Source organism: Muntiacus reevesi, chromosome 16 (assembly GCF_963930625.1).
Source record: "Muntiacus reevesi chromosome 16, mMunRee1.1, whole genome shotgun sequence".
Taxonomy (NCBI): domain Eukaryota; kingdom Metazoa; phylum Chordata; class Mammalia; order Artiodactyla; family Cervidae; genus Muntiacus; species Muntiacus reevesi.
Window position 1 is genome coordinate 24,534,636 of NC_089264.1, and position 18,789 is coordinate 24,553,424.

At 38.0% G+C, this 18,789-nt stretch overlaps 2 protein-coding genes and 1 non-coding gene across 2 annotated transcripts in view; 2 read left to right on the forward strand and 1 right to left on the reverse strand.

Moving 5' to 3' along the window:
• Positions 1-18,789, reverse strand: part of LOC136147908 (alcohol dehydrogenase 1-like) — a 195,885-nt gene that overhangs the window by 116,382 nt on the left and 60,714 nt on the right.
• LOC136147907 (all-trans-retinol dehydrogenase [NAD(+)] ADH4-like) overlaps positions 17,466-18,789 on the forward strand; it is a 33,197-nt gene continuing 31,873 nt past the window's right edge. The window contains exon 1 of the mRNA XM_065907250.1: positions 17,466-17,483. Within this exon, the coding sequence (XP_065763322.1) occupies positions 17,466-17,483 (18 nt within the window). The remainder of the gene's footprint in view (positions 17,484-18,789) is intronic.
• Positions 17,639-17,711, forward strand: TRNAG-UCC (transfer RNA glycine (anticodon UCC)). Its single transcript has one exon. It is a non-coding gene; the product is annotated as a tRNA-Gly (tRNA).

The following is an 18,789-nucleotide window of genomic DNA, read 5'->3' on the forward strand; positions in this document are numbered from 1 at the left end:
TTCTGCTTTATTGACTACGCCAAAGCCTTTGACTGTGTGGATCACAATAAACTGTGGGAAATTCTGAAAGAGATGGGAATACCAGACCACCTGACCTGCCTTTTGAGAAACCTATATGCAGGTCAGGAAGCAACAGTTAGAACTGGACATGGAACAACAGACTGGTTCCAAATAGAAAAAGGAGCACGTCAAGGTTGCATATTGTCACCCTGCTTATTTAACTTATATGCAGAGTACATCATGAGAAATGCTGGGCTGGAAGAAGCACAAGCTGGAAGCAAGATTGCTGGGAGAAATATCAGTAACCTCAGATATGTAGATAACACCACCGCAATGGCACAAAGTTGAAAGGAACTAAAAAGCCTCTTGATAAAAGTGAAAGAGGAGAGTGAAAAAGTTGGCTTAAGGTTCAACATTCAGAAAACAAGGATCATGGCATCTGGTCCCATCACCTCATGGCAAATAGATGGGGAAATAGTGGAAACAGTGGCTGATTTTATTTTGGGGGGCTCCAAAGTCACTGCAGATGGTGATTGCAGCTATGAAATTAAAAGATGCTTACTCCTTGGAAGGATAGTTATGACCAACATAGATAGCATACTAAAAAGCAGAGACATTACTTTGCCAACAAGGGTCTGTCTGGTCAAGGCTATGGTTTTTCCAGTGGTCATGTATGGATGTGAGAGTTGGACTGTGAAGAAAGCTGAGTGCCAAAAAATTGATGCTTTTGAACTGTGGTGTTGGAGAAGACTCTTGAAGGTCGCTTGGAATGCAAGGAGATCCAACCAGTCCATCCTAAAGGAGATCAGTCCTGGGAGTTCATTGGAAGGACTGATGCTGAAGCTGAAACTCCAATACTTTGGCCACCTGATGTGAAGAGTTGACTCACTGGAAAAACCCTGATCCTGGGAAAGATTGAGGGCAGGAGGAGAAGGGGACGACAGAGGATGAGATGGCTGGATGGCATCACCAATTCGATGAACATGAGTCTGAGTAAACTCTGGGAGTTGGTGATGGACAGGGAGGCCTGGCATGCTGCAATTCATGGGATCACAAAGAATCGGACATGACTGAGCGACTGAACTGACTAAATATTCCATTGTGTACATGTACCACACTTCTTTATCCATTCTTCTTTGTTGATGGGCATCTAGGTTGCTTCCATGTTTTAGCTATTGTAAATAGTGTTACAATGAACAATGGAATACATGTGCCTTTTTCAATTTTGGTTTCCTCAAGGTATATGCATAGGGAGTGGGGTTGCTGGGTCACATGGTGGCTTTATTCCTCGTTTTTTAAGGAATCTCAATACCATCTTTCATAGTGGCTGTACCAATTTACATTCCCTCCAAAAGTGTAAAAGCGTTCCCTTTTCTCCACACCCTCTCCAGTATTTACTGTTTGCAGACTTTAATGATGGCCATTCTGACCAGTATGAGGTGATATCTCATTGTAGTTTTTATTTGTATTTCTCTAATAATGAACAATGTTGAGCATCTTTTCATGTGTTTGTTAGCCATCTGTATGTCTTCTTTGGAGAATGTCTGTTTAGGTCTTTTCCCCACTTTTTGACTGGGTTGTTTGTTTTTCTGGTATTGAGTTGTATGAGCTGCTCGTATATTTTGGAAATTAATCTTTTGTCAGTAGTTTCATTTGCTATTATCTTCTCCCATTCTGAGGGTTGTTTTTTCCCTCCTTATAGTTCCCTTTGCTGTGCAAAAGCTTTTAAGTTTAATCAGGTCTCACTTGTTTACTTTTGTTTTCATTTCCATTACTCTAGGAGGTGGGTCATAGAGGATCTTGCTTTGATTTATGTCATCAAGAGTTCCGCCTATGTTTTCCTCTAAGAGTTTTACAGTTTCTGGTCTTACAAGTATGTCTTTAATCCATTCTGAGTTTATCTCTGTGTATGGTGTTAGAAAGTGTTCTAATTTCATTCTTTTATATGTACCTGTCCAGTTTTCCCAGCACCAATTATTAAAGAGGCTGTCTTTGCCCCCATTGTATATTCTTGCCTCTCTTGTCAAAAATAAGGTACCCATAGGTGCATGGGTTTATTTCTGGACTTTCTATCTTATTCCGTTGGTCTGTATTTCTGTTTCTGTGCCAGCACCATACTGTCTTGATGACTGTAGCTTTGTAGTATAATCTGAAGTCAGGAAGGTTGATTCCTCCACCTTCATTCTTCTTTCTCAAGACTGCTTTGGCTATTCAGGGTCTTTGTGTTTCCATATGAATTGTGAGATTTTTTGTTCTAATTCTGTGAAAAATGCCATTGGTAATTTGATAGGAATCACATTGAATCTGTAGACTGTGTTTGGTAGTATAACCATTTCCACAATATTGATTCTTCCTACCCAGGAACATGGAATATCTCTCCATCTGTTTATGTCATCTCTGATTTTTTCATTAGTGTCTTATAATTTTCGGAATACCATTCTTTTGTCTCCTTAGGTAAGTTTATACCTAGATGTTTAATTCTTTTTGTTGCAATGGTGAAGGGGATTTATTCCTTACTTTCTCTTTCTGATTTTTCATTGTTAGTATATAGAAATGCAAGTGATTTCTGTGTATTGATTTTGTATCCTGCAACTTTGCTAAACTCACTGATTAGCTCTGGTAATTTTCTGATACTATCTTTAGGGTTTTCTGTGCAGTATCATGTCATCTGCAGTGAGAGCTTTACTTCTTTTCCAATCTGGATTCCTTTTATTTGTTTTTCTTCTCTGATTGCTGTAGTTAGGACTTCCAGAACTATGTTGAATAATAGTGGTGAAAGTGGACACCCTTGTCTTGTTCCTGATCTTAGGGGGAATGCTTTCAGTTTTTCACCATTGAGAATGTTTGCCATAGGTTATCATATATGCCTTCACTATGTTGAGATAGGTTCCTTCTATGCCCATTTTTGAAGAGTTTTAACCATAAATGGGTTCTGAATTTTGCCAAAGGCTTTTTCTGCATCTACTGAGAGTATCATATGGTTTTTATCTCTCAATTTGTTAATATGGTGTATCACACTGATTGATTTGTGTATACTGAAGAATCCTTGCATCTCTGGAATAAACCCAGCTTGATCATGGTGTATGATGAGCCTTTTGATGTGTTGCTGAATTCTGTTTGCTAAAATTTTTTTGAGAATTTTTGCATCTATGTTCATCAGTGACATTGGCCTGTAGTTTTCTTTTTGTGTGTTGTCTTTGTCTAGTTTTGATATCAGGGTGATGGTAGCCTCGTACAATGAGTTTAGAAGTGTTTCTTCCTCTGAAATTTTTTGAAAGAGCTTTAGAAGGATAGGCATTAGCTCTTCTCTAAATGAGAGAATTCTCCTGTGAAGCCATATGGTCCTGGGCTTTTGTTTTTTGGGAAATTGTTGATCACAGCTTCAATTTCAGTGCTTGTATTTGGGTTGTTCATGATTTCTATTTCTTCCTGGTTCAGTCTTGGAAGATTGAACTTTTCCAAGAATCTGTCCATTTCTTCCAGGTTATCTATTTTATTGCCATATAGTTTTTCATAATAGTCTCTTATAATCCTTTGTATTTCTCCATTGTCTGCTGTGACCTCTCCTTTTTCATTTCTAATTTTGTTGATTTGATTTTTCCCTCTTTTTTTCTTGATGAGTCTGGCTAAAAGTTTGTCAATTTTGTTTATCTTCTCAAAGAACCAGCTTTTAGTTTTATTAATCTTTACTATTGTCTTTTTTATTTCCTTTTCATTTATTTCTGCTCGGATCTTCATGATTTCTTTCCTTGTACTAATTTTGGGGTTTTTCTGTTCTTCTTTTTCCTGTTGTTTTAGGTGTAAAGTTAGGTTGTCTATTTAATGGTTTTCTTATTTCTCAAGATTGGATTGTATTGCTATAATCTTCACTCTTAGAATTGCTTTTGCCGTATCCCATAGGTTTTAAGTTGTTTTGTTTTCACTGTCATTTGTTTCTAGAAATCTTTTTATTTCCCTTTTGATTTCTTCAGTAACCTGTTGTTTATTTAGAAATGTGCTGTTTAATCTCCAGGTGTCTGTGTTTCTTAGTTTTCTTCTTATAATTGATATCTAGTCTCACAGCATTGTGGTCAGAGGAGATGCTTGATTTGATTTCAATTTTCTTAAATTTACTGAAGTTTGATTTGTGACCCAAGATGCAGTCTATCCTGCAGAATGTTCCATGTACACTTGAGAAGAAGGTGTATTCTTCTGCATTTGGATGGAATGTCCTGAAGATATCAATGAGATCCATCTCATCTAATGTATAATTTAAGACTTGTGTTTCCTTATTAATTTTCTCTTTTGATGTTCTGTCCATTGGTGTGAGTGAGGTGTTAAAATCTCCTACTACTATTGTGTCACTGTCAACTTCTCCTTTTATGTCTGTTAGTGTTTGCCTTATGTATTGAGGTGCTCCTATATTGGGTGCATAAATATTTACAATTGTTATGTCTTCCTCTTGGATTGATTCCTTGATCATTATGTAGTGTTCTTCCTTATCTCTTGTAATATTCTTTATTTTAAAGTCTATTTTGTCTGATATGAGGATTGCTACTCCAGCTTTATTTCGCTTCCCATTTGCATGGAATATATTTTTCCATCCTCTCACTTTCAGTCTATATGCATCTTTAGGTCTGAAGTGGGTTTCTTGTAGACAGCATATATATGGGTCTTGTTTTTGTATCCATTCAGCTAGTCTGTGTCTTTGGTTGGAGCATTTAATCCATTTATATTTAAAGTAATTATTGATATATATGTTCCTACTGCCATTTTCTTAATTGTTTGGGGTTGATTTTGTAGATCTTTTCTTCTCTTGTATTTCTTGACTATATAAGTCCCTTTAACATTGGTTGTAAAGCTGATTTTGTGGCACTGAATTCTTTTAACTTTTGGTTGTCTTAAGAGCTTTTGACTTCTCCATCAATTTTGAATGAAATCCTTGCCAGGTACAGTAATCTTGGTTGTAGATTTTCCTCTTTCAGTACTTTAAGTATATCCTGCCATTCTCTTCTGGCCTGTAGAGTTTCTGCTGAAAGATCAGCTGTTAAGCATATGGGATTTCCCTTGTATGTTACTTGTTGCTTCTCCCTGGCTGCATTTAATATCCTTTCACTGTGTTTAGTCTTTGTTAGTTTGATTACTGTGTGTCTTGGCATGTTTCTCCTTGGATTTATCCTGTATGGGACTCTTGGACTTGACTGATTATTTCCTTTTCCATGTTGGGGAAATTTTCAACTATAACCTCTTCAAAAATTTTCTCATACCCTTTCTTTTTCTCTTCTTCTTCTGGGACACCTGTAATTAGAATGTTGGTGTGTTTTATATTGTCCCAGAGGTCTCTGAGACTATCCTCCATTCTTTTCATTTTTTTTACTTTATCCTGCTCTTCAGAAGTTATTTCCACCATTTTATCTTCCAGCTCACTGATTCATTCTTCTGCTTCAGATATTCTGCTATTGACTCCTTCTAGAGTATTTTTAATTTCAGTAATTGTGTTGTTTGTCTCTGTATGTTTATTCTTTAATTCTTGTAGGTCGTTGTTATTTGATTCTTGCATTTTCTCCATTTTATTTTCAAGGTTTTTTTTCATCTTTACTATCATTATTCTGAATTTTTTTTCAGGTAGTTTGCCTATTTCCTCTTCATTTACTTGGACTTCTGTGTTTTTAGTTTATTCCTTCATTTGTGTAGTATTTCTCTGTCTTTTCATTATTTTTTTTAACTTATTGTTCTTGAGGTCTCCTTTTCCCAGGCTTCAAGGAAAGTTGAATTCTTTCCTTGAAGAAGGTTGAACTCTTTCTTCCTTTTGGTTTCTGCCCTCCTAAGATTGGTTCAGTGGTTTGTGTAAGCTTCATATATGAGATTTGTGCTGAGTTTTTGTTTGTTTTTTTGTTTTGCCTCTGATGGGCAAGGCTGAGTAAGGTGGTAATCCTGTCTACTGATGATTGGGTTTGTATTTTTGTTTTGTTTGTTGTGTAAATGAGACTTTCTGCACAGGGTGCTACTGGTGGTTGGGTGATATTGGGTCTTGTATTCAAGAGGTTTCCTTTGTGTGAGTTCTCACTATTTGATACACCCTAGGGTTAGTTCTGTGGAGAAGGCAATGGCAACCCACTCCAGTACTCTTGCCTGGGAAATCCCATGGATGGAGGAGCCTGGTATGCTGCAGTCCAATGGGTCACTAGGAGTCGGACACGCTGAGCAACTTCACTTTCACTTTTCACTTTCATGCATTGGAGAAGGAAATGGCAACCTACTTCAGTGTTCTTGCCTGGAGAATCCCAGGCACAGGGGAGCCTGGTGGGCTGCCATCTATGGGGTCCCACAGAGTCGGACACAACTGAAGTGACTTAGCTTAGGGTTAGTTCTCTGGTAGTCTAGGGTCTTTGAGTCAGTGCTCCCACTCCGAAGACTCAGGGCTTGATCTCTGGTCAGGAACAAAGATTCCACAAGTGGTTTGTTATGGCATTGAGATTAAACCAAAATCCGAAAATGAGAAACTAAAGATGAAACCCAGAAAAATGGCAGTTACAAAATAATGAAATAATAATTAAAATAATGGAATATATACATATACATATACACCCATGAGCAAAGTAAAAACAGTCCAACAAAAATAAAGTACAGTAGACTGATCTGATGAACAAAGGAAATAAAAAAATTATATTCACCAGTTAAGAACAAAACTAACTAAAGTACAAACTGGAAAACAAAACTAAAGCAAGGTGCCAAGGGGGAATAAAGCAATGAAAACCAAGCTAACAAATATGTTGAGAGGAAAGAAAGAAAGAATAGATAAGCAAAGTTAAACAGAAGTAGATGAAGATTAACTACAAGATTAACTGCAAGGGGAAAAGAACAGTAGGAAAGGCAAACAAAGGAATAATTGTAGAAAAAGTATAGGTTTAAAAGAATTAAAATTATAAAAAATAGAAAATTTTAAAATGGAAGAAGAAAGAAAAAAGGAAAAAAAGAAGAAAAAAGAAAGAAAGAAAGAAAGAAAACGTCACAGAATTGCAAAAGCCCAAAGCAGAGGTAGAGGTTTATAACAACAACAAAAGTGTGAGTGAATATACACACATATATATACACCTATAAGCAAAATCAAAACAGTTCAACAAAAATAAAGTACAATAGATTTACCCAGAAGGAAACCAAAAATTATATCTACTAGAACAAAACTAACTAAAGCACAAACTAGAAAACAAAATTAAAGCAAGGTGCCAATCAGGAAATAAAGCAATGAAAATAAAACTAACAAATATGTTGAGAGGAAAGGAGAGAAAGAAAAGAAAGAAAGAATGGATATGAAAGTTAAATAGAGGTAAAGAATATTTATATAAATTAAAGATTAACTGCAAGGGAAAAGAACAGTAGGAAAAGGAAACAAAGGAATAAATTTAGAAAAAATAACAATAGATTTTTATAAATTGAAAATTAAAATTAAAAAAAAAGAGAGAAAAACTCCACAGAACTACAAAAACCCAACATAGAGGCAGAGGTTTATAACAACAATAAAAAAAATGTGGCTGAGAAAAAAAAAAAGCTCAGAAGCTTAATTGGATTCCATATAGCCAATAAAATCAACAACTACAACAGAGGGGAGGGAAAAAAAGGAAAAGAAAAAAGAAAAAAAATCCAAAAGAATCTGCAGAACAAGTCGAAACATAAGAATAATAGATGTTTTTCTTGAGTCACTGCTGTCAGAGTCCTTTCCCTCGCTGGGAGTCAGAGTCCACCTCACCTCCCTAGGATGCCCTCCAGCACTGTGCCGGTCTCTGGACCTGCTGCGGGGGCAGCTCAGAGTCTAACCTGGTCCTCCTCCTGTGTGTTCTTGCCCCCAATGTCCACAGCTATCAGAACTAGTGCGTTTTCTATTGTGGGAGCTCTCAATGGCCTTTTATGTATTCCATAGACAGAGTCTGCCTAGTTGATCATGTGGAGTTAATCTGCAGCTTGTACAGCTGGTGGGAAGGTTTGGGGTCTTCTTCCTTAGGCACACTGCCCCTGGTTTTCAACTGTGGTTTTATTTCCACCTCTACATGTGGGTCATGGGGTTTGCTCCTGAGGCTGCCCTGGAGGACTTGGGTTTGCCCCTGAGGGCCAGGCGTGGAGGTGGTGCAGCTGCTTGGGTCGCAGGGGTTCTGGCAGCACCGGGTACTCAGGGGAGTTGGCAGCTAGGGCAACAGGAAATATAGTGTTCTAGAAGGGTATGGCAATAAGTATTAGCCAATACATGCCAGCATTCTTACCTGGAGATATCCTCTCCCTGATAGAGAAGCCTGCCAGGCCACAGTCTACAGGGTCACAAAGAGTCCGACATGACTGGAGCGACCCTGTGCACATAGATGGAGGACTTTTCTTGCCTGTGGCAGCTCTGCCCAGTGAGAATTGAGCGTGAGGGTGGCAGAGCTGCTTGCCTTGAGGGGACCCTGGCGGCGTCTAGTGTGCAAGGACATGGACTGCCTCAGCTGCAGGAGTTATGTCCCTATCAGAGTCTTTTTTTGAGCCTCTTGTAGCTGGCGATCAGAAGTCCTCTTTGGCCAGTCTTTCTCCATAGCTCTGCCCGTTCAGGTACTTAGAAGGCTCCCTTCTCTGTTGTTCGGCACATCAGGCACATAGAGGAGGCCTCTCTGGCTGGAGTCCTACTCTGTAGATTGGCACATCAAGCACTTAAAGGGGCACCCTGGTGGGGTCCTTGTCTGTAGTTCAGTGCATCAGGTGTTTGATGGGTCAGCCTCTCTTTCATTCACCTGCCGATGCTGGCGTGTGGGGAGAGAGAGGCTATGGTGATGGCTCCACCCTGTGTGTGACTCAGCAGTACTGCCTTGCGGCTGCCTGGCTTTCCTCCGCCAGCATTTCCCACCATGATCCCCTCCCTCACATCCCCTCAGTCTGTCTCTCTGCAATCAACAGCAGCCCTCACCCTGGGATTGCTCCACAATCCCTAAACTCCAGCTCCCAGTCACTGCACCTTCCAGGGAAACAGCTTTCCTGTCCGGGGTATGTATGACTGCGGCAAGGACTGTCTGATTCTCCTTCCATTTAGGCTGCCACAGGTCACCTGTTTCACTCTCAGCCTTAAATGTCTCTCCTCTGACTCAGACAATTGCCCCAATGTGGGGATTGGACCCCTGCTTCTGTTCCCCCACCCGCTGAGGGAAGGTCCGGTCCTACTAACACTCCTATTTTTTCCCCTAGTTCCTTCGTCCTACTGAGTTTTGCGTGGTTCTATATATTCTTTTCCGCTAGTCAAGTGCTCCTCTCTGCTCTCAGCTCGTGTTCTGCATGCATTTGTGTGTCTCAAGTTGTACGTCTGATGTATCTGTGGACAGAGATGTACTCCACATCCACCTACTCCTCCAACATCTTGTTCCCCCTCCCTTTTTTAAAAAAATTAAGATTTTTAGTTGGCATTTCAATATCAAACTCTCAAAAATTAATAGAATGAATAGACAGAAAAGTAGAAGGATAGTGTATACCTGAAAAGCGCCATGAACCAATACAACATAATTTAAGATGTATACAATTTTCACACAACAGCAGGGTACAAATTCTATCGAAGTTCCCATAGACTATAAACCAAGAGACACTGGAACATATCCAAGGACATAAAACAAAGTGCAAAATTTTCATGATTTTCATGAAATTTCATATCAGATTGTTTTTCTTTGCTTCTGCTTTTTCTCACTTCTGATTAAATTTATTTTTTGGCTAAAGTTTTTCCACAGACAAAAGGTAGGCAGAGGACATGAGGAAGAAGGAGCATAGGGTCCTGCTCCATTTCAGTATCACACAGCACACTGTACCTCAAAAAGTTCATCTAAATATCTGTTAAACCATTGAACAATTTCAAATTAGTTGATCATTATTAAATATTTTATATGTGTAAGGCACTGCAGGGACACAAGATGAGTAAGTCTTTGTGCTAAGGAGGAAGGTCAAGGAAAGAACTCAGTGTTTCAGATTATAAGGCAGAATAAGATAGATGATGTAAAAAACATACCAATTACTCTGGATGTTCAAAAGAAGGAAAAGAAGGGAAGGATCATAAAAGATTTCATTTGGAAGATGATTTCTGAGATAAGCCTTGAAGGAAAAGTAGTAATTTCACCTACAGAAGTGCAGGTACAGGAAACAAAATTAACAAAGGCCAGTAAAAGGACAGAATAAGAAATAGTCAGGTGACAGCTGAATTTTTCAGCTTTGTTGAAAAGTAATGCACTAGCAACCAAAGTGTAGCTTCATACATATTAGTAGATTAAAAATCCTTCAGCTCCAGGATAACAAATTCATATCTAATTTGATAGATCTCTTATGCAACCATTTAGATTTTTGAATAGGAAATTAAATTATTTTAATGTCCCTTTGGAAATCTATTCTGAAGAAGGAAGAGAACAGGAGGTCAATGAAGTTGTGAGAGAAATACCACTTAAGAAACACTGAGGAATACTATTTCACACCTGCTAGGATGGCTACAATGAAAGAAAAAAAAGGGAAAATAGCAAGTGTTGACGAAGAGTAGAGAAACTGGAAGGCTCATACATTGCTAGTGGAAAAGTTAAAGGTGCAACCATGATGAAAACTTTGGCAGTTGCTCAAAAATTACACATGGAGTTAACTTAGCAATTTCATTCCTAGCTATATACTCAAAAGAATTGAAAAGATATAGTTTCTACATGCAAAAACTTGCACATGAATATTTTAGCAAAATATTTATTTATAACAGCCAAGAAGTGAAAAAATATATTCATCAACTGAAAAAATATAAATAAATAGTGGTATATCCATATAATATAATATTACTTGGCAATAAAAAGGAAGGACATACTGATGCATGTTATAATATGAATGAAACTTGAAAACATTGTGATAAATGAAAATGCAAAAGGCCATACACTGTAAGATTCCATTTAAATAAAGTTTCCAGGACAGGCAAATCAACAAAGACAGAAAGTGGGTTAGTGGTTGCCATAAGGATAGGCAAAGGGATAAACTACTAAGCATGGGGTTTCTTTTTTGGGGTGATGAAAATATTATGGAATTAGTATTCATGATGGCCGCATAATATTGTAAATATATTTAACAATCACTAAACTGCATACTTTAAAATGGTCAAAATGGTGAGTTTTATGCTAAATGAATTTATCTCATTTTTTAAAAACAAAGAAGAAACACTGAAGAAATAAACTACAATGGTAGGCATGTGACTAGAAAGACAAATGAGGGAAATGTTAAGAAATTACAGTCTACATTTTTTTTTTTAACATTTAGGCTTTGTTTATTAGAAGTCAGAAGCTGATATTAAGCACACCCAATAATTTTTGAAATTAATATGTTAACAGGAAAGCTGCCATGAAGCACAATATGAATTTTATAATTTGAATTCTACTGAGATATAGAAGCATAATTTTACTTTTCTACAGACATTTTCAACTACACAGCATACTTACTTCTCAGTTTAATAATGGAAGGCACACTTCCATCTGTCATGCACATTCTGTCACAGTGTATGATATTGGTGATATCTGAAAGAACTAGTTGTTGGATTGGAAGCAAATTTTTTATTAACTAATTTTTATTGAAGTACAGTAGTTTCACAATGTTAGTTTCTGCTGTGCAGCAAAGTGAATCAGATACACACACATATATACATTCTTTTTTGGATTTTCTTCCCATTTAGGTCACACAGAGCATTGAGTAGAGTTCCCTGTGCTATACAGTAGGTTCTCATTAGTTATCTATTTGTACATAGTAGTGTGTATACGTCAAACCAATCTACCAACAATCTACATGTTTTTACAATTAACATAGTTCATCAGAACTAAGGCACCATCGATTTTAAGATACATCACTATTGAAGCAACTTAGCAGCAGCAGCAAGAAAGAAAAACACTACCAATTAAACTATGATATCCCAGTAATTGCAAGTAGTAACTGAGACAAGAAGCAAAAAGCAGAGGAGAAAAGGAAAGATATACCCATTTGAATGCAGAATTCCAAAGAATAGCAAGGAGAGATAAGAAAGCCTTCCTCAATGATCAGTGCAAAGAAATAGAGGAAGACAACAGAATGGGAAAGACTAGAGATCTCTTCAAGAAAATTAGAGATACCAAGGGAAAATTTCGTGCAAATATGGGCTCAATAAAAGACAGAAATGGTGTGGACCTAACAGAAGCAGAAGATATTAAGAAGAAGTGGTAAGAATACACAGAAGAACTGTACAAAAAAAAGATCTTTACAACCCAGATAATCATGATGGTGTGATCACTCACCTAGAGTCAGACATCCTGAAATGTGAGTCAAGTGGGCCTTTAGGAAGCATCACTATGAACAAACCTAGTGGAGGTGATGAAATTCCAGTTGACCTATTTCAAATCCTAAAAGATGATGCTGTAAAAGTGCTGCATTCAGTATGCCAAAAAATTTGGAAAACTCAGCAGTGGCCACAGGATTGGAAAAGGTCAGTTTTCATTCCAATCCCAAAGAAAGGAATGCTAAATAATGTTCAAAATGCACAATTGCACTCATCTCACACGCTAGTAAAGTAATGCTCAAAATTCTCCAAGCCAGGCTTCAACAATACGTGAACCGTGAACTTCCAGAATTCAAGCTGTTTTTAGAAAAGGCAGAGGAACCAGAGATCAAATTGCTAACATCCGCTGGATCATCAAAAAAGCAAGAGAGTTCCAGAAAAACATCTATGTCTGCTTTATTGACTAGGCCAAAGCCTTTGTGTGGATCACAATAAACTGTGGAAAATTCTGAAAGAGATGGGAATACCAGACCACCTGACCTGCCTCTTGAGAAAACTATATGCAGGTCAAGAAGAAACAGTTAGAACTGGACATGGAAAAGCAGACTGGTTCCAAATAGGAAAAGGAGTATGTCAAGGTGGTACATTGTCACCCTGCTTATTTAACGTCTATGCAGTGTACATCATGAGAAATGCTGAGCTGGAAGAATCACAAGCTGGAATCAAGATTGCCAGGAGAAATATCAATAACCTCAGATATGCAGATGACACCAAACTTATGGCAGAAAGTCAAGAGGAACTAAAGAGCCTCTTGATGAAAGTGAAAGAGGAGAAAAAAAAAAAAAAAAAAGAAAGTGAAAGAGGAGAGTGAAAAAGTTGGCTTAAAGCTCAACATTCAGAAAATTCAGATCATGGCATCTGGTCCCATCACTTCATGAGAAATAGATGGGGAAACAGTGGAAACTGTGGCTGATTTTATTTTGGGGAGCTCCAAAACCACTGCAGATGGTGACTGCAGCCATGAAATTAAAAGACACTTACTCCTTGGAAGGAAAGGTATAATGAACCTTGACAACATATTAAAAAACAGAGACATTATGTTGCCAAAAAACGTCTGTCTAGTCAAGGCTATGGTTTTTCCAGTAGTCATATATGGATGTGGGAGTTGGACTATAAAGAAAGCTGAGTGCAGAATAATTGATGCTTTTGAACTGTGGTGTTGGAGAAGACTCTTGAGGGTAGCTTGGACTGCAAGGAGATCCAACCAGTCCATCCTAAAGGAGATCAGTACTGAGTGTTCATTGGAAGGACTGATGCTGAAACTGAAACTCCAGTACTTTGGCCACTTGATGCAAAGAGCTGACTCATTTGAAAAGACCCTGATGCTGGGAAAGATTGAAGGCAGGAGGAGAAGGGGACAACAGAGGACGAGATGGTTGGATATCATCACCAACTCAATGGACATGAGTTTGGATAAACTCCAGGAGTTGCTGATGGACAGGGAGGCCTCACGTGCTGCAGTCCATGGGGTCGCAAAGAGTCGGACATGACTGAGCAACTGAACTGAACTGATATCAGAGATTTTAACTTGTAAAAAAAAGCTAAAATCAAAAAAGCATAATTAGATATAGGAAATAGAGGAAACATGCAGTAAAAAGCAAGAGCTAGTTTGTGCAGAAACACAGCAAATTCAGTTTGAACCATCACGGATCCCAAATATGTTGTTTGGGTATTTATACTGAGATTACTGAATTACTATTAAAATAATGTATATATACTAATTCAGTGGGTGAGAGATTATACATATAATTTTATATATTTATATAAATATATTTAAATATATATAATTACATATAATTATACATATTTAAACATATATAACATTGGAAATTTTGAGAACAACTGTAAGTCTGAAAATCAACTGTTAGAAAAGGTAAAGTCATCCTTATGGAAAGAATCTACAATATTAATTTTAGCATTGGAAGACACCTTCACATTCAAAATCCCAGGGTTCTACCATTTTGAAATCTCTTATTTAGTTTCCACTCAAAACACTTCTTAGCAGGTTCTTTATGAAAGAATATAAAAAACAGTCCCCATCTTCAAAGAAGCTCATCAAAGTGCAGCACAAAAAGAAAGGCAGAAAGAAGGTAAATACCTAACATTCAGAAAATATGTTAAAGCATATTGGGTTTCCAAGGTAAATACTCAATTTGCCCAGCATTTATTAAGTACCGAGTATCTTTCAGGACTCTGAAGTACTCTCTGAAGGGTGTAAAATGTAAGTAAATACAATCATTATAGTTAAGGACACTGGAGGCTGGAGACAGAGAAGTTCTGCTTCATTTAGCTATCTATTTGTGAGTGCTAAGGGGATGGAAACACAATGAATACTGTAGGGATTCAAAGAGGAAAAAGATCATCCTGAATAGAAGAGATAGAAATGGCAAGATAGGTATCAGAAAATGAATGTTAAGAATATGTTCTTAAGGTCCTGAATAAGTTCAGGGCGTCCCTGGTGGTCCAGAGGTTAAGAATGCACCTACCAATGCAGGGGACACTGGTTCAGTGACCCCTGGTCTGGAAAGGGGTCATGCCCCACTTGTCCCACATGCCGCAACTAAGGGCGTGTGCCACAGCTACTGAGCCCAGGTGCCCTAGAGCACATGGTTCACAAGAGAAGTCACCACAATGAGAAGTACGCACACTGCAACTAAAGAGTAGCTCCCCCACTGCACCGCAACTAGAGAAAGCTGGCACACAGCAAGGAGGACCCAGTACAAGCAAAAGTAAATAAATCTTTAAAAAAAGAATATGTTAGTTTAGTAGGTGGAACTGGCAGCAGTAGGTGTTCTAATCGGGAACCAGTTTAAATAAAATCATGGAGGCAGGAAGGCATGCACACAGTGCATTGGAGGAAACCCAGAAGATTAGTTCTGAAACACAGACTGGGTTGTAGACAAATGGTCTTGAATGCCAAAATGAGAATTCAGCAGGGCTTAGAGAGTTCTTGATGGTTTTAGACCAAGCTGCTGTAAGTTGCTTCAGTCGTGTCTGACTGCGCGACCCCCTAAAGGGCAGCCCACCAGGCTCCCCCCTCCCTGGGATTCTCCAGGCAAGGACACTGGAGTGGGTGGCCATTTCTTTCTCTAATGTGTGAAAGTGAAAAGTGAAAGTGAAGTCGTCCAGTCATGTCCGACTCATAACGACCCCATGGACTGCAGCCTACCAGGCTCCTCCATCCATGGGATTTTCCAGGCAAGAGTACTGGAGTAGGTTTCCATTGCCTTCTCTGTTCAGACCAAGAGAATGATATAATAAAAATTGTTGAGAATACTCATCTAACAACATTTTGAAACACAGACTGGCAAAGGGAGCTCTGCATAGGAAATTCAGTTTTTTTAAAAAGGCTATTGTGATGACATAAGCAATAAGTAAGATTACTCTTATCTGTCTTATCTACAGTGTAATAATAAAAACAGAAAGAAGGAAATGAAAGGCACACGAGAGGTAGAATACACAAAGCTTGTAAACAATGCAGAAAGCAAGGTCAAGCGGGGTTTCAGAACAATAAAAAAAGAATGGAGATGCTAGTGTCAAAACAGGCAAGCTAGAGAAAGGAGCCTGGAGTCAAGAAAGAAGATGAAATTATTTTGTGAACACTATTAAAATAGAAACATCTTAAAAAAAAAAAAAAAAAAAAAACCAGAAACATCTAGGAGCAAACAGAAACTCCTGGCAAAAGTTTGGATTAAAGAAAAAGAAGTCATAAAAATAAAATAAGAAATGCTAGAAAAATCAAACACTAGAAAGAAATTTTTAAAGGTCACTTTTTAAAAAATGAGGCCATTTAGAATTTTCCAAAGAATTTTCAATTAAAATATAGAGATGGAAACCAGACAAGTAGAGAAGTGAAACCATGAGTAGTGAGAAAGTAGAAACAAAGAGTATAAATCATACTTCTAAAAATTGTAATAGAAAGACTTAGTCAATAATAAAATATTAGTTAAAGTTTTAACTAATATAAAGATATTTAACTAATATAAAGATAGTTCTATCTCTCTGGAGAAGATAGTAGAATACTATGGCTTTTTACCAACAGGATCAAAAGTATTTCAATATTTTAACAGTTGGCTTCACCTTAATAGGGTATGTTGGTTGCATAAAAGCCCTGAACTTTCCCTAAGGAAACTCAAGCACAAGCACAACAGAACACATGAGAGGAATTTTTAAGCAATCCTGATTCACTATAAAACAGAAAATGGATGAAAAAAATTGTGGTCAATTCATATAATGGAATACTCTACAGTTATTAAAATAAAGTACAGCTACAGGCAATATGGCTAAATCTCACAAAAAATAGTTGAGGGGAAAAAGCCATGAAAGAACACATGCCCTATGACTCTATCCATATAACTTCTAATCTGTAAAACTAAACTATATTGTATAGAGAAGCATAAATCATAAAAGAAATGCAAGGAAATTATTACTAGGATTGTGATAGAGAAGGATGGATATAGGAGGGATTCTGAGGCACTGGAGATGTTTGTTAATTTTATAATTATTTGATAACTTATCTAATAGCTTTAATGACCTTTACAATTATCTGTTGACTTATCCAATAAGTTTAATGACCTTTTCTATGTTATCTTATATTTTGCAATACTGCTGCTGCTGCTGCTAAGTCGCTTCAGTCATTTCCGACTCTGTGCGACCCCATAGACAGCAGCCCACCAGGCTCACCTGTCCCTGGGATTCTCCAGGCAAGAACATTGGAGTGGGTTGCCATTTCCTTCTCCAATGCATGAAAGTGAAAAGTGAAAGTGAAGTTGCTCAGTTGTGTCAGACTCTTAGTGACCCCATGGACTGCAGCCTACCAGGCTCCTCCACCCATGGGATTTTCCCGGCAAGAGTACTGGAATAGGTTGACATTGCCTTCTCTGATATTTTGCAATAAAGGAAGAAAAAAACGAGTAAACAAAAATCCCCCAAAAACATTTGGAAAAAATGAGGGTTTGCAGCTGAAACAAGATACCACAAATGATGACGTGAGGAAACGGGCAAAGTTTCAGATCACAGCAAACAAAAAGGAGAGAAAACGATTGGAGAACACAAGAGCTGAAATTGTATTTATTCAAAGTCAATTCATTACAGGACATGGAGCACCCTGGATAGAAGTAGAAGAGCTTCTTAAATCAGAGAGAAACTTCCAAGTTTCCCAAAGAAAATGGGCACCAAGGGAAAAGTAAGCAAATATACCATTTCTTTGATCAATTCTTTTGGGATTTTGTGTGTGTGTGTGTGTGTGTCTCTTCATACATCTGCTAAAAGAAGTTTCTTTGGGTATTGCCCTCAGAAAGCAGCAATTTAAAGCTGATCAAAAGCTAACTCCCAGGGAATTCCCTGGAGGTCCAGTGGTTAGGACTCTGCACTTCCACTGCAGGGGGCACAGGTTTGATTCCTGGTCAGGGAACTAAGATTCTGCATGCCACATGCCCAGCCAGAAAAAGAAGCTAAGTCCCCATCAAGAGATGTATGGATAAAGAAGATGTGGTATATACACACGAACACACACACATACACACACACACACACACAAAATGAACGTTCAGTTCAGTTCTGTCGCTCAGTCATGTCTGACTATTTGCAACCCCATGGACGGAAGCACACCAGGTTTCCCTGTCCATCACCAACTTCCAGAGCTTACTCAAACTCATGTCCATTGAGTTGGTGATGCCATCCAACCATCTCAACCTCTGTCGTCCCCTTCTCTTCCCACCTTCAATCTTTCCCAGCATCAGGGTCTTTTTCAATGAGTCAGTTCTTCACATTAGGTGGCCAAAGTATTGGAGTTTCAGCTTCAGCATCAGTCCTTCCAATGATTTTAAAACTCAACATTCAGAAAACTAAGATCGGGGTACTCTTTCTGCCCCCTTCTGATGCCTATGTCAGAAGCTTTCTCTATCTCCTTTATACTTTAATAAACTTTATTACACACACACAAAAAAAGAAAACTAAGATCATGGCATCCAATCCCATCATTTCATGGCAAATAGATGGGGAAACAATGGAAACAGTGAGAGACTTTATTTTCTTGGGCTCCAAAGTTACTGCAGATGGTGACTGCAGCCAAGAAATTAAAAGATGCTTGCTCCTTGGAAGAAAAGCTATGACCAATCTAGACAGCATATTAAAAAAGCAGAGACCAGTGATACTTCAAAAACAAATAGAAAAAGAGGTCGGGTTTGTGGTTACCAGAAGCAGGGCGGGGGTTGGGGGGTGGGGGATGGAGAGGAAGAATTGCATGAAGTTAATCAAAAGGTACAAACTTCCAAACCTCCAGTTATAAGACAAATAAGTAGTAGAGATATAACGTACAACATGGTAAATATAATCAACACTGCTGTATGTTATACTTAAAAGTTGTTAAGAAAGTAAAGCCTAAGAGTTATCACAGGAAAAAAATTTTTTCTTTCTTTAATTGTATGTCTATATGAGATGATGGATGTTCACTAATCCCACTGTAGTAATCATTTCATCATATATGTATG